Source organism: Eubalaena glacialis, chromosome 6 (assembly GCF_028564815.1).
Source record: "Eubalaena glacialis isolate mEubGla1 chromosome 6, mEubGla1.1.hap2.+ XY, whole genome shotgun sequence".
NCBI lineage: Eukaryota > Metazoa > Chordata > Mammalia > Artiodactyla > Balaenidae > Eubalaena > Eubalaena glacialis.
In genome coordinates, this window is record NC_083721.1 from 12,444,789 (window position 1) to 12,459,789 (window position 15,001).

The 15,001-nt window shown below is 39.7% G+C and overlaps 1 protein-coding gene across 1 annotated transcript in view; it reads left to right on the forward strand.

The window, feature by feature from the left end:
* SYNJ1 (synaptojanin 1) overlaps positions 1-15,001 on the forward strand; it is an 83,981-nt gene that overhangs the window by 55,302 nt on the left and 13,678 nt on the right. Inside the window, exons 16-23 of the mRNA XM_061193992.1 lie at positions 978-1,170; positions 1,421-1,579; positions 2,457-2,613; positions 3,227-3,344; positions 3,444-3,659; positions 6,524-6,602; positions 9,999-10,161; positions 13,717-13,926. Of these exons, the coding sequence (XP_061049975.1) occupies positions 978-1,170; positions 1,421-1,579; positions 2,457-2,613; positions 3,227-3,344; positions 3,444-3,659; positions 6,524-6,602; positions 9,999-10,161; positions 13,717-13,926 (1,295 nt within the window). The remainder of the gene's footprint in view (positions 1-977; positions 1,171-1,420; positions 1,580-2,456; positions 2,614-3,226; positions 3,345-3,443; positions 3,660-6,523; positions 6,603-9,998; positions 10,162-13,716; positions 13,927-15,001) is intronic.

The following is a 15,001-nucleotide window of genomic DNA, read 5'->3' on the forward strand; positions in this document are numbered from 1 at the left end:
GTTATCTATTTTATATATAGTAGTGTGTATATGTTAATCCCAAACTCTTAATTTATCCCTCCCACTACCCCCCTTCTCCTTTGGTGACCATAAATTTGTGTTCTGTGTCTGTGGGTCTATTTCTGTTTTGTAAATAAGTTCATTTGCTTATAAGTGATATGGTATTTGTCTTTCTCTGACTTCTTTCGCTTAGTATGACAATCTCTAGGTCTATTCATGTTGCCGCAAATGGCATTATTTCATTCTTTTTTGTGGCTGAGTAGTATTCCATTGTATATATATACCAGATCTTCTTTTCTTTTCTTTTTTTTTTTTGTTTATAAAGTAGTACTTACTCTTTTTTTTTAAACTTTTCTGAAGATTTAAATTTATTTAAAAATTATTTATTTATTTATGGCTGCGTTGGGTCTTTGTTGTGGTGCACGGGCTTCTCATTGTGGTGGCTTCTCTTGTTGCGGAGCACAGGCGCATGGGCTTCAGTAGTTGTGGCACGCAGGCTCAGTAGTTGTGGCATACAGGCTTAGTTGCTCTGCAGCATGTGAGATCTTCCCGGACCAGGTCTCGAACCCGTGTCCCCTGCATTGGCAGGCGGATTCTTAACGACTGCGCCACCAGGGAAGTCCCTGTACCACATCTTCTTTATCCATTCATCTGTGGATGGACATTTAGGTTGCTTCCATATCTTGGCTATTGTAAATAGTGCTGCAATGAACATTGGGGCGCATGTGTCTTTTAGAATTATAGTTTTCTCCCAATATATGCCCAGGAGTGGGATCCCTGGATCATATGGTAACTCTATTTAAATGTGTTCTTGAGTAAAGAATAACTAATAGTTTCACTGTACTCTTGCACAGGCTTGCCCTCAAAGTTCCCCACAATGTGTAATGTTATAATTATGTAACAGACATTCCTATTTTCTTATGCACACGGAACTACTGGAATTTCTGATCTTTGATTTAGAATTCTTCCTTTTAAAGGGATGTTGCAGTTGATACTGTGAAGACTGGAATGGGAGGCGCAACTGGAAATAAGGGAGCGGTCGCAATACGAATGCTGTTCCACACCACAAGCCTCTGCTTCGTCTGCAGCCACTTTGCTGCAGGACAATCGCAAGTCAAAGAACGAAATGAAGATTTTGTGGAAATAGCGCGGAAGTTGAGTTTTCCAATGGTAAACTCTTGCTGCTTGTTTTTGAAGAGGAAGCTTTGAAATGTGTTTCAATTTACCCCAAATTCTATATCAGTTTTTGAAAATTTAAGATAGTTCCTAGAAATGTCAGCAGTGTTCACCTAAATATTAGATACTTCATGTGTAATTACTGTGGGGTTAAATAAATCGGGCATGGCAGGGGTAAGGCAAAGAAAAAGTTGTAAAACATTTTTTTAATTGATTGTTTAAAATTCTCTCTCTTTGCTTCCAGGGAAGGATGCTGTTCTCCCATGACTACGTATTTTGGTGTGGTGATTTCAACTACCGAATCGATCTTCCTAATGAAGAAGTGAAAGAGCTCATAAGACAGCAAAATTGGGATTCTCTTATAGCAGGAGATCAGCTTATCAACCAGAAAAATGCTGGACAGGTAGATACATACTTAAGATACTTGGATTGGGAAGAAGGGGACCTTTGATTATGGAAACATACTTTCCTTAAAGTGTTGCTTTTTTTTTTTTTTTTTAACCTCTTGGAGTCTCTTTATACTTAGTAAATATATATCTATAGTTTAACAGATAGAAAATTGCCTTCTCTTTTAAAAAAAGAAAAGGAAAGGAAAACTCATAATAATTTCCAGGAGCAAAAATATATTGTGTCTCCATAGGATTCACTTTCAAGTAGAAGAATATGCATTTTTTCTTTCAGTAATACTGAATTTAGAATCTTACTTGTCAGGGCTAGAGCTTTTTGGCTTTAAGATCCTATGGTAATTTGCTTTATTTTGATGTTGTTGTTTCTCATATCATCTGCCTTTTTGAGACTTAGTTCTAAAAACTTGTGACCACAAAAGTTGGAAGAATTTATTTAAAAAAAATTTTTTTAAGAAGAGGTGATTGAAGCCACTTGATATGGTATCTTTCTGGTCATCAGACTTAAATTCTGATGGATACCATGTAACCTTCTTAGGCCCCAATTCCTCATTTGAGAAAAAGACATCAAAACTATTTGATTTCCAAAATCCCATACAGTTCTAAATGTGTCATGTAGCTCAAAAGTCTGGTGGAATTCCATTGTTCACGTTTTTGTACTTTGCTTAACCAAATGTCAAACAAGTGGCATGATAAAGCCCACGTCTTGGGTTATTTTTTCTTAAGCTCTGTTCCATTCAGTTAGAAGTGTTCATCAGAGGCACATAAATTTCATGAGTCTCCAGCGCATAATAGACATTTAATGCATGGCTGCCTGAATGAAAACAGAACGTTTTTGCCTTTTCGAATAACTTACTTTATGTATGTTTATTTTAGATTTTTAGAGGATTTTTAGAAGGAAAAGTAACCTTTGCTCCAACATATAAATATGATTTGTTTTCTGATGACTACGACACCAGTGAAAAGTGCCGCACCCCTGCATGGACAGACCGTGTCCTCTGGAGAAGAAGGAAATGGCCTTTTGATAGATCAGGTTGGGAAAGTTGGGAAATGGACTTCTTCATTTAAATGAGCTAGTGCAAATTTTACAAGGAAGAAGGGAATGATATAAATATCAAATAAGGCGCGGAGGACTACTTTTTTTTTTTCAACACAGGTTATCTAGAATAAAATAAATTCAATTTAAATATAAAACTTAAAAAAATTCTCAGACCTGCCTGTAATACTTTAATTTTTCAATCTGTTTTCTTTCAGTGATGTAGTGTCATACAAAGAGAAGCAGGGAAACATTTTTACGGAATTGTCAACTGAATGCTAATTAAGATTTCTAATTTGAATAACTCAAGTGGTTTGCAGATATTTGGAACTGCTACTTGTCTGTTCGATTATTTTTGAAACACTATCTGGTCACAGGCCTTTAAGTAGCCTCAGAGTAAAGGCTCATCTTAATTTTAACTAAGTAAAGCATAACATGATAACCTCATCAAGAAACCTTTTTAACTTAACGGTGTCTAGGCTTCCTGCCTGTCAGCAAGTGTGTCTGGCTTCCCAGCCTCAGACAACTGAAGCCAGTGAAATGAAGGCGCGCCACATGATCGGCCATGCTCAGGTGGCTTCTCTTATGTTTTGTTTTATTCTGACTGCAGCTGAAGATTTAGATCTCCTAAATGCTAGTTTTCAAGATGGAAGCAAAATCGTCTACACGTGGACTCCTGGCACTTTGCTGCACTATGGAAGGGCCGAGCTGAAGACTTCTGACCATAGGTTTGAACAGTCTCTGTATTCCTAATCGTGCTTGAAATTTATTTGAAATACATCCTTCCTTAAACGTTCCTAACACATCTTCCTTCCTTTATGCCTAAGGCCTGTCGTTGCCCTGATTGATATCGATATATTTGAAGTGGAAGCTGAAGAGAGGCAAAGCATTTATAAAGAAGTAATTGCCGTTCAGGGTCCACCAGATGGTACAGTGTTGGTCTCAATCAAAAGTTCTCTACCAGAAAATAATTTTTTCGATGATGCTTTGATTGATGAACTTCTGCAACAGTTTACAAATTTTGGTGAAGTTATACTCATAAGGTAAGTAAAATATTTATTGTCCAAAAGCAGCTCATGATTTGTAAATAATATTTTCTGTGTTAGAAATCACTTTATTTAGTATTTGAATAGCATATGAGTATTTGTATTGCCGAACTAAAGGCAAATCATACTATAGAAATATTATTCAAAGAGCTCATAGGTTTTGAAACTGGACTTACTACTTAGAAAGTTTAAAGTTGAGTAGTAAAACTTTATATGAACAATTGACAAGAATAGGTACACATTTAGATGTGTTCTCTCAAGATTCCTATACGCTATAACATGTAAGCCCTACGGAAGAATGAACATGTGATTGCTATTTCATTTTTTTAAGGAGTGATAGGAGTAAAGCGGAGTGACTTTTCTGCCCTCGGTTTAAGAAATTTGATGTTTTCTGTAATTTTAAGTCGTTTAATTTCCATCTGGTGGAGGAGCAGCCCTGCCAGGTGAATAGTCAGGAGTCATTCTTTCCCGTCTTGGTTTCCATCACTGACTTAACCATCTGCCTTTTGCAGAACCAGATGCCTCTTGTGTGGTTTAAAAAAACGGTCTATTCCAAATGCCCAGCAATCTTGAGAGACTGAATAACATGTATTGAATTCCATAGGGAAGAGGTACTATCAAATTCCTTTCTGTGCAGTTCATCTGTTTATTTAGGGATGTTTTATAGCTATTTAGTGGGCAAATCTCTATGTTAGGTGCTGTGGCAGAGCAGAGGACAAATGGAAGACCCAATTCCTGTTTGGAATCTAGGGAAGATCAGCACGTGTGTAATGGCTTTCCTAGATGCTAAACAGAATACTCCACAGAATGAAGATGGGATAGTTTCTTCTGGAGTGAGAAGCATGCCTGGGAAACCTTACTCTCCTTTCTGAGAGTAAATGGGCAAATAGAGAGGAAATTGTATTTAGACTTAACCTGAAATCGTTTGACAAAGATCTACCCCAAAGGTTTAAAATGAAACAAAAAATGTCTAGAGATCTTAAGACTCTAGCAAGTACATGGTGAAATCTCCAGATGACAGTAAGCTTTGCCAAGTGCAGAAATGCCAAACCACCGGGAGCCTCACATGGACTGCGTGAGTGGGCAGCACAGTAGCAGATAAGTGTCCTTTTGAGCAAGTTAAAATATTGCACTGGTCTAGAGAGAACCCAAAGTGTGCATAAGGGATGAAAGACTGATGCAGGAAAAGGACCTGTCTGCCTTTATCCTAGTCTCTAAAGAACTTGGTGTTAAATTAGAGCTGAAAACTTTCCCCCAAATGCTTGTTATCATTGGAAAAAGTATTGGTAACAAAACAAGGCATTATCCTAGCATTATAAACCCATGCCGTGCCTCCTCACCTGGAATATTCTGGTTGTTACACCTTAGACAACCAAGTTAGAGTAGAAAAAGCAGACGATGAAAGTAAACAAGGACGGGACTACTGTCACTGGTAGGCTAAACGGATCATCACCTTTTGCTCTGGAATGAGGCAACCATTAGGGAATGAGTGAAGTCTTTATATGTAAGTAAGCGATCCCCTGGAAATGTAGATGGGGCAAATTTAGATACTTATATCAATTGGGGGAAAAGTCTAGAAGCTTTTATCCTCGTGAGTGAAAAAAAGGAAGAAAGTACAGCTTCTAAAAGGTCCTACATAAATCCATGGATATCAGAACCAGAATCTCTTGTTAAAGTTCAAGATGTATAGGGGGCACATTGCCAAGTAAGGATAGGACCAAGAAATTAGCCCTGCCACATGGCCACAAACACTTTGGTACCACTGTCAGAGAACAAATAGGGTTTGGCGTGGGGGAGACTGGTGCAGCGTAAATGCAGCCTTTTGATAGTGATTATAACCTTTGGAGGACGGATCTGGTCCATTGCCAACGATTTGAAAAAGATCCCCTTCATAGTCTTTAGGTAAGAATGATGTCCCTGTGTCTTTCAAATGACAGCATCCTGCAATTTAGTAACTTTATGCCAAAGAAATTGAGTCTCTTACCTATGTTTTATGTGTGTGTGGGTATGTACACATGTACATGTTTTACTGTCTCTCATCTGAAAAATCTGCAAGGATTTCTGAACTTGATTTATACAGTTGGGAGTAGTTCAACTGGTAAAATTGTTTCTGTAAATAAGACTGATAATGTTATAATTTGTTTTCTTTTTTCATGATAACCTTATTACGTATCAGTGACCATCTCCTTCAGAGCTTGTTCCGGTGTCCTTTTTATTTTTCCTTTTGGGGGTTTCTTATTTCAAAACTATAAACTTAGAATTATAGCACAGGCCTTTGAAGTCTCAAGAGAGTTAAATGGCTGTCATTGAATAAAAACAAGGACCATAATCTAAGGCTCCTTGGGGCCAGTCTGACTGATTGATTGATATCAATTTTTTTTTGTGTGACAACTCCCTGTCTTCTTTCTTGGTCAAAGGGAATTTGCTTCAGGAAAGTCACTGAGACAGTGAAAATACATAATACTGGACTACAGGGTCAGGAGACTTGGGTCCTAGCCCTGTATTTTATTCTCGTAGGGTCACTTTGAACAAGCCACTTCACCTCTGGCCCTTTTTCTCCTCGTCCATGAGATGAAGGATTGGATTAGCAGGGGTCGCAATTGGAGGTCCACCAGTCCATTTCTTCTGGCAGGCTGTTTTATTAACAGAGTATTTGAAAGAAATTTGAATTTGAATGCTTTTAGGGAAAGAGTGCCCTCTCCAGGTCACCGCTGGCCCTGCTGCTCTCGCTCTTAACATTTTTACTTCCTGGCCTCTGTAAGCCCTTGTTAATCAATAATCATTGGACTAGTCATTGGGCTAGTTATACCTTAGGTATTAATTATGTTTTTTTTTATTGTTTGTTTTTCCCTTCCTTAAAGATTTGTAGAAGATAAGATGTGGGTTACATTTTTGGAGGGAAGCTCTGCCTTGAGTGTTCTGAGCCTGAATGGTAAAGAGGTAAGGTAGCATTTGTTGAGTCTAAACCATTCTGTAATTAAGTGTCTGAAGATTGTATTTTTAGAGACATGCAGCAAATTATCTAAATGTATTTCCAGTTCAGGAGGATGAAAGATCTAGTGTTGTGCTTTAATATTTATTATTTAGACTAGATTTCAGACTAATTTAGGATTATTTTGGTCCCTCCCTAGAGATGTTAATCATTGATATAGACTAAGAAGAAAACATGTTTACTACAAAATTTTATTTTATTATATTTTCTTATATAAAACTTAAAAATTTTTAATTGGAATAGATATTCTGGCTCATCTATGTAGTAGAAAAGATTTCTAGCAAATGGAAGGAAATGCTTTACTTACAAGAAAACAAAGGAGGAATGTGCTCATTATTCCAAGGAACTTGTTTTATTGGCTTGGAGTGTGGTACCCAGGTCCCTTTTTCAAGCGTAGGTAAAATAATTCCCATAGGTAACAAATCCATCCCATTGAGGCATTTTAGAAGTTTGTAATTAGTGGAGATATTCCTAACCTGCGATTTGAAATGTCATTGATTGGGGGAAACTTACATCAATGTCCTGGAATAGTTTTACTCCTGTAAAGTGCTCTGTCTATTAGTTTTTTCTGAATGCTTTTAGACAAATCCTATATATCTAAGTATATGGTCACTAGATAGGATGGACTAAAATCCAGGCCTAATTTCTCCAACAGCAGGCAACGCGGTAAAGATTTACCTGAGCTTCCTCTTCTGTTACATAACTTCCACTTCCTTGGAGAAAAAGATTTCCATGTGTATATTGCTTTTGAAATAGATTTTGTAGGGTTTTGCTTGTTTTTCCCAAATGCATTAGTAATACACTCATGCAAAAGTAAATTAAGAAACACAGAAAAGTATGAAGAAATAATAAAGACCACTTGTGGTCCTACCATTATAAAATAATTTTTCTTAACCTTCACATACACATATATATATATTAAAACAAATGGGATTACATATACATGTACATATATATTAACAAAAATGAGATATACATATCATGGACATCTTTCTATATGAACGAATATGTCATTTTTAATGACTGCATTAATTTTATTATGTGGATAAATATATAAATTTATTTAACCAAACTCCTATTAATAGACATCTAGGTTGTTTCCAACTTTTAATTACTAAAACCAACATTCCAGGGAACCCCTGTGTACACTCTAACTTTGCATGCTTATCCTATTATTCCTTAGGATAAATTCTTAAATGTAAATTTGCTACGACAAAGATACTAACATATTAAATGTTGATACTTGTTGGCTAACCGCTCTTCAGAAGGAATGTATCTAGTTGTATTATGCCTCTGATTACCTAATATCCAACATTCTAATCAGTGTTGGATGTTTTTTAACTTTGACAGTCTGAAAAACTAGAAGTAGTATGTCACTTCTGTGTTAAGATTTTGATTGCTAGCTCTTTTCATTTATTGGTCATTTTGTCCTTCTCTGGCGAGCTGTCTGTGACCTTAGCTCATTTTTCCCCTGGAGTATTCATTCATCTTTTGAAGCTCCCTTGATGTCAATCCCTTTTCATAATATGCTGCAGATATTCTTCCCAGTTTGCCTTATGACTTTGTTGTGTCTTCACCATATGGAAATTACTGATCTTTAAATTTAGTTCTACCTTTGATATCTTAAAAAGCCCTTCCTTCTCCCATGGTGCTGTAAATATTTAAGAGCGGCTCTCAATTTGGCATTCTTTGTCAGCTCTTATTCCCTTTCTGAATATTTCTTTTGTCTTTCCCCTGATAATTTTCCTTGTTTGGTTTTTTCCTCCCTTCTTTTCAGCTCTATTCCTCACCCTCAAGTCTAGTCATGTATGTTATGCTCTTAGAAAGGACCCACCCTTAGCTCCCTTAAAAGATTTTCAAAATTCTGAAAAAATAATGTTTTTGGAAAGTGCATAATAATGTTTGATTTATCCTTTTGAAAGTTAGACATTTCCAAACCTCTAGTCTATCTTTGTTAGTACCACTGTTTCAGCCCGAAATCTTCTAGACGCAAGTAGATCAATAGGAACACTTCTGAACCAGGGGAGAATCTGGAAAAAGTATATAACGTACGCAGGGCAAACCTAAAGGATGACCTTCTTGAGCATTTTCTTTTCTGTCGTCTAAATTTCTTTCTTTTCATTTGGCTCTGATCTCTGCCAAGTGGATATTCTTGACGAAGTGCCTCTTAAATGGCCATTATAGTGACTGAGGCTTAAGAATACTTGTTAGTATTCTTTGGTGAATATATAAAGAATGCTGTTGACTTTAAAAAGTAACAAATGGCATATGAAGCCTGTTGCCAAGTTCTGAAATTTAATTGATTTGGTCTAATAAGTGGGTAACGAATTATTAATTCTTAGGACTCTGACTTCAAAGCTCAGGGTGGACACTAAATTCCTATTAAACACGGCTGTGCTGTTCAGGCCAGGAGCTTTCAACCTCTCCAGCCTATGCCTTCAAAGAATTCTAATGTCAATAGCACGTAAGGAAAGTATTTTTTTTAATACATCCACAGGACAGTGTAACTTGATTATAATATGCTGGTTGTTTTAGATTACACTTTTGTCTAAAAGCTTCTCAGATTTATAGGAAAGGCAGGGTGCCAGTTTCACAGATACCAGTCTTTCTGTTTTCAGAATGATTAACTTTTGTTGAAGATTTAAAATGGTCTTAAATTCTCTCAATATTCTTCTGACGTTTGAAATGCTGAAACTACTTTGACAGTATAGCACCTTTCAAGACCATTATACCAAGTTAGGAAGGTCCAAATGAACAGGGAAAGTATTTTAAGGATTTTCTACTGTCCTTTCTTTAGTTGTCTCATGTAGGAACAATTATTTAATCTGTGAATCAAAATCACAGGAAGTATAAAATTATGTAGTAGAGTTGTCAGTGAATTTATATCTGGCCAGGGAAAGATACTTACTGCAGCAAAGGAAACTTAAATCTGTGTGCATCCTAAGAAAGAAGACCTGAGATTTAGCAACACAGGCTTTTAAAGGGAGGATTGGGGACATTTGAAACTAGTTAAGGGAATTTCCAGGTTAGGACTCCGCGCTTCCACTGCAGGGGGGTCCGGGTTCAATCCCTGGTCAGGGAACTAAGATCCCGCCAGCCGTGTGGAGCGGCCAAAAAAAAACCCCAAAACCCAAAACCAAAACCAAAACCAAAACCAAAACCAAACCAAAACAAAACAAAAAATTAGTTAAAAATACAGTATATGTGAAACGATTATGTTGAATTGAGTCTAGCTGAATTAAGCCTATACTGTTGTTGTAGTATGACTGAGGCAGGCACTTTATTCCAAGATAGTGAATTTTCATGCAATGAATTTTTATTTTATATCTCTTTTACTCAACTAGTTATTGGGTCGGACTATAACTATTACTTTAAAGAGTCCAGACTGGATCAAAACTTTGGAAGAAGAAATGAGTTTAGAGAAAATCAGCGTCCCCTTGCCATCCTCAACAAGCTCCACCCTGCTGGGTGAAGACGCGGAGGTCGCGGCCGACTTCGATATGGAAGGTCTGCTTGTTGAACACATTTACTGCTGTCCTTCAAGATGTTTCCTTCCCATCAGTAAAGTCTCAGTCTCCAAGTTTATCCTTCTCTTCCTTCTTGTAACACTGAGAGCAATATTAATGAGATTTCGTTTTGCATCGTATTGTGTGTCTTTTGCTTGTACCCAGACTTAAATGTATTTGCCATCTGCCATGCAAAGGTCAAGACCTTTACAAATGTTAGTTTATGTCCTTGTGTCGTAAGAGCACAAAGTGGTATTTTTGGTGTGTGGTTTGGTCCCCCTAATTGTAGTTAAGGTAGAAAAGTAGAAGCTCAATGTGCCGAAATGAGTTCAAAATAATTACTACAAAAGAAGATATATTGCTTTCTTTTTTAAAAAATTTATTGAAGTATAGTTGACTTACAGTGTTGTATTAATTTCTACTCTACAGCAATGATTCAGTTATACACACACACACATATATATATATACATACATACATTCTTTTTCATATTCTTTTCCATTATGGTTTATCACGATATTGAATATAGTTCCCTGTGCTTTACAGTAGGACCTTGTTGTTTATCCATTCTACATATAATAGTTTGCATCTGCTAACCCCAAACTCCCAATCCATCCCTCCCCCGCCCCCTCCCCCTTGGCAACCACAAGTCTGTTCAAAAGAGGATATATTTCAAAGTAATTTTAAAAGATTCTCAAAGTGGCTAGGAACACATGCATTTGAAACTGAACCCAGCCATATAAATGTAATCATTTCAAGTTTGGAGTTTGGGACAGATTATCTCGATATAGTAATTTCCTTAAATGTGATTAAGAAATGCATTTGCTTTTTAATGCTATATATCTGCTATATTATTTTAGCATATTTCCCATTAAAATGCATACCTTAGTTTATAAAATGACAATGCATCATATTGTGATACCCTGTACGTCTAGATAATGCATTTAAGAGTCGAACACCTCAGAAGATCATCTCATTTTCACATTTCTCTGTTCATGTGTTTACTTGGTCCACACGTTTCTGTAGTACCTTTCATGTGCCAGGTACATGCTAGGTGCTGGAAATTCAACAGATGTCATCCTTGCTCTCCCCAAACTCACAGCTCAGTTGGTGTTACAAACAAGTAAGCAGGCAATTGTAATCATGTGACATCAATGCACTAGTGAACAATGCTGCAGTAGTTCATGGGGCAGCTGCCTGACCTAGAGTTGGGAAGTCGGAAGAGTTCTCCCAGAGAAACTGAAATTGAGAGTCTGTAGATTAAAGAGGATAGAAAGGCGTGAACCAGGAAGAAGGAATGTGCAGAGACCTCAGGGGACAAAAAGGATCTAAGTAGACGATGCAAGTATGCTTGTGCAGGAGGAGTGGGTGTGGATGGGAGGTGGATTTGGTTTTGAATATGTTGAGTCTGAGGTGTCTGTAGGGTCCATCAGGCCCAGATGTAGGCTGTGGGTGTGTGGGCCTGGCGCTCAGCAGAGAGCTCTGGGCCCACCAGGCAGCTCTGATGACAGTTTAAGGCCATGCATTTTTATTAGCTTGGCCAGGAGGATGAGATAGAGACGGGAGAGGACTGGTCCTGGGATCAAACAGAAATGCAGACTTCAAGGACAGGCAGAAGAAGGCTGCCCATAAAAGGAAAATGAGAAGAAAGAACCAGAAATGTCAAAGAGCCAGGAGAATATAGCAGCTTAAAAATCAAGGAAAGAAAAGATAACAAGGGAGAGTGGTCTGTGGCAGGAAGGAGAAGTGAGCACCACAGCCTGCCCTTTGGGTTTAGTCCCAGGGGAGGAAGCTGTCGGTGACATTCAGGAGAGTGATTTCAGTGGAGTGAAGAAGCCAGATGGTGGTAAATTGGGGTGTGGATGCAAGGTGAAGACGTGCAGAGAGTGCCTGTAGACAACTCTTTACAGAAGTTTGGCTGAGGCGGGGGAAAGAGAGAGGAAGGCAGCTGCTCCAGGGAGTGTTATTTTGAAATGGGGATGCTTGAGAACGCTTAGTGCTGATGGAAAGGGCTGACGCCATTGGGGAGGAGCAGGGCAGAATGAGTGGCAGAGCACGGTCCCTGGGAAAACGGGGGTGGGCAGAACCCCACTGTTTCCATCCACAAATACCTGAGTGCCAACCACGTGGTTAGGCTCCAGTTGGGGGCCAGGTTGTTGAAGAGAGGGGGTCCCATCTTAAGACTTCCCTTTTCTCTGTGAAGTTTAAGGAGTGGGGCAACTCATGGTTTCAGGAGAACTGAGAAGGTTCAAGATAAAGCTCCTGAGAAGGGGTCAGAGGGAGAGCCAGCCAGGAAATTGTGGAATTACCAGGCAGCCCTGGGAGCCCAGATGAGGCTGAAAACCACAGAGTTAACATGGCTTCAGTCATCGGGGCCACGTGGTTGTCTCTGGCTGCGGCACCCAGCAGCCCAGGTGCGCAGTTATGGAGAGGTTAGACAGTGGAATTGATGCAGGCGCGATGGAAGAATAGTGCAGGAGGGGAACGGCCGAGGTGAGGAACCGGAGGATGTGAAGACAGTTGCAGAGACGCAAAATCAAAGGCCTGGATCCTGGTGAAGTCAAAAGAGGAAAGAGTAACTGAGGGCGAGGGTGAAAGTCTGGGAAGTGGTGGTCAGAGTGCAGTGTTCTGAGTTCACTGTTTCAGAGGTACTGCAGTTCCAAGGGGCACATGTGTCAGGAGTGGAGGAGAGCGTCAGCAGGGAAAAGACATCAGGTTGTTGATGGGCTGACCACATGGACTTCGATGTCGCCCAGAAAGATGGTAGGACCCAACTTACCAGCTTGCTCTCTCCTTAGTCCTCGATGAATGGGTTCAAGAGACCAGAAGGATGGAGGTTGGAGATTATGGCAGCAAGCGGGGCTTGAGGGTGCTACATAAATTCCTGACAGCACAGCCTCAAAGAAATAGGCCTTTTTGTTCAGGGTTGGAACATTGAAGTTCTGCAATTGGAATTGGGTTGCAAGGGGCACCCTGACCCCACTTTCCAACCCTAAGGAAAGAGGAGGTGAGGAGACCTCAGGGGAGAACCAACTTCCCCCTGTTGTGTATATGTCAGGTTGGGGGAGTACAGGGGACAGAGTAGCGAGGAGACTTCTGGGGAAGGTGTGTGACTGCGTGAGAGCCTGTCTACTGCAAGGGCAGGACCTGAGTTGAGGGCACTGGGGAGCGGGCAGTTCCATTGGCGAGAAGGAAGGTCTGGAGGGAGAGCATTAAGCTTCCAAGTCAGCCAGCACTGAGACAGCTGCTCAGTGGAATATTGAAAGCTATGGAGTCAACCCAGCTCCAGGTGTGAAGTCACCACTGGCCTCCTGTTGCTCTGAAACAGAAGACTGTCTTCAATTACATTTCCTATAAGAGCGTTTGCGCTAATTCTACCTTTATACGTATAAAATTTTTATATATGCCCACATGCTTAACCTACATATGTTTGCAGTGTCATAATGTTAAACGTGTTTATTTTATGTATATAACCCCTTAAAGCCTAGATTGGTGAAAAAAAAATCTCTGAGGAAGGTAACATGGTGGTAACTTGGCTGACCTTGCACTTTCTCAGGTGATGTTGATGACTACAGTGCTGAGGTAGAGGAAATCCTTCCTCAGCATCTCCAGCCATCTTCCAGTTCTGGCCTTGGCACTTCCCCAAGTTCTTCACCCCGGACCAGTCCCTGCCAGTCACCTACCATATCAGAGGGGCCTGTGCCTTCCCTTCCTGTGAGACCAAGTCGAGCTCCATCAAGAACACCTGGGCACCCAGCTTCACAAAGTGTGTATTTTACTTAAAGTTTTGTATGACTTTCCCTGGCTGATGCATTTGATTTTAGATGGTTAAACCTCTGATGCCTTTGCCTCTCCTTTGGAGACCCATTTTTGTTTTAACTTTCATATCCATAGGCTAAAGTGTAGCATGTTTTCTGTGCATACAAAAGAGGAGACTTCGCAGATGGTAAGCCCTAAATGGAAAGGATACTCATCACTGTCACTAGATGAGAATTTTTCTTAGTTCTTTTTCTTTGTGGCCAGGCTTGTCCATGTCTTATCATTGATGATTTTTTATCGTTATAGTCAAAGCCCATAACTATTCAGGCTTAACTATCTATCTGTACATTACCTAAATTATAATAGGAAGCAGAAAGAGACAAGACAGATTTTTTGAATTCAACTTAATAGTCATGACTCCTCCAAAGTTGGAAGATTTGTCTCTGGAGGTTGTTACGTTACATGGTTTAGTCACTGTTCCATGCTAACCAATGTCTTCAGAAAATACCTTCCATTTCATAAACTTCTCTAACTCGCCCATGCTACTCGTAGAGGACTGGCTTTATTCAATAAATTCAAGATAAGCCAGGGTACAGAGAGAAGAGACACCCTTTTCTTTTTCTTCTCTCTATTGGCCAGCAGACTGCAAATGACTTAACTCACACAGTACTTCATGCCATCTTTTTTTAAAAATAATATAACCACTTTCTCTCTTTTTAATTTTTTTTTGGCTGCATTGGGTCTTCGTTGTTGCGCACGGGCTTTCTCTAGTTGCAGCGAGCAGGGGCTATTCTTCTTGGCGGTGCGCGGGCTTCTCATTGCGGTGGCTTCTTTTGTTGTGGAGCACAGGCTCTAGACACGCGGGCTTCGGTGTTTGTGGCACGTGGGCTCAGTAGTTGCGGCTCATGGGCTCGGTAGTTGCGGCTCGTGGGCCCTAGAGCACAGGCTCAGTAGTTGTGGCGCACGGGCTTAGTTGCTCTGCAGCACATGGGATCTTCCTGGACCAGGGCTTGAACCCGTGTCCCCTGCATTGGCAGGCGGATTCTTAACCACTGCGCCACCAGGGAAGCCCCCTTTGTGCT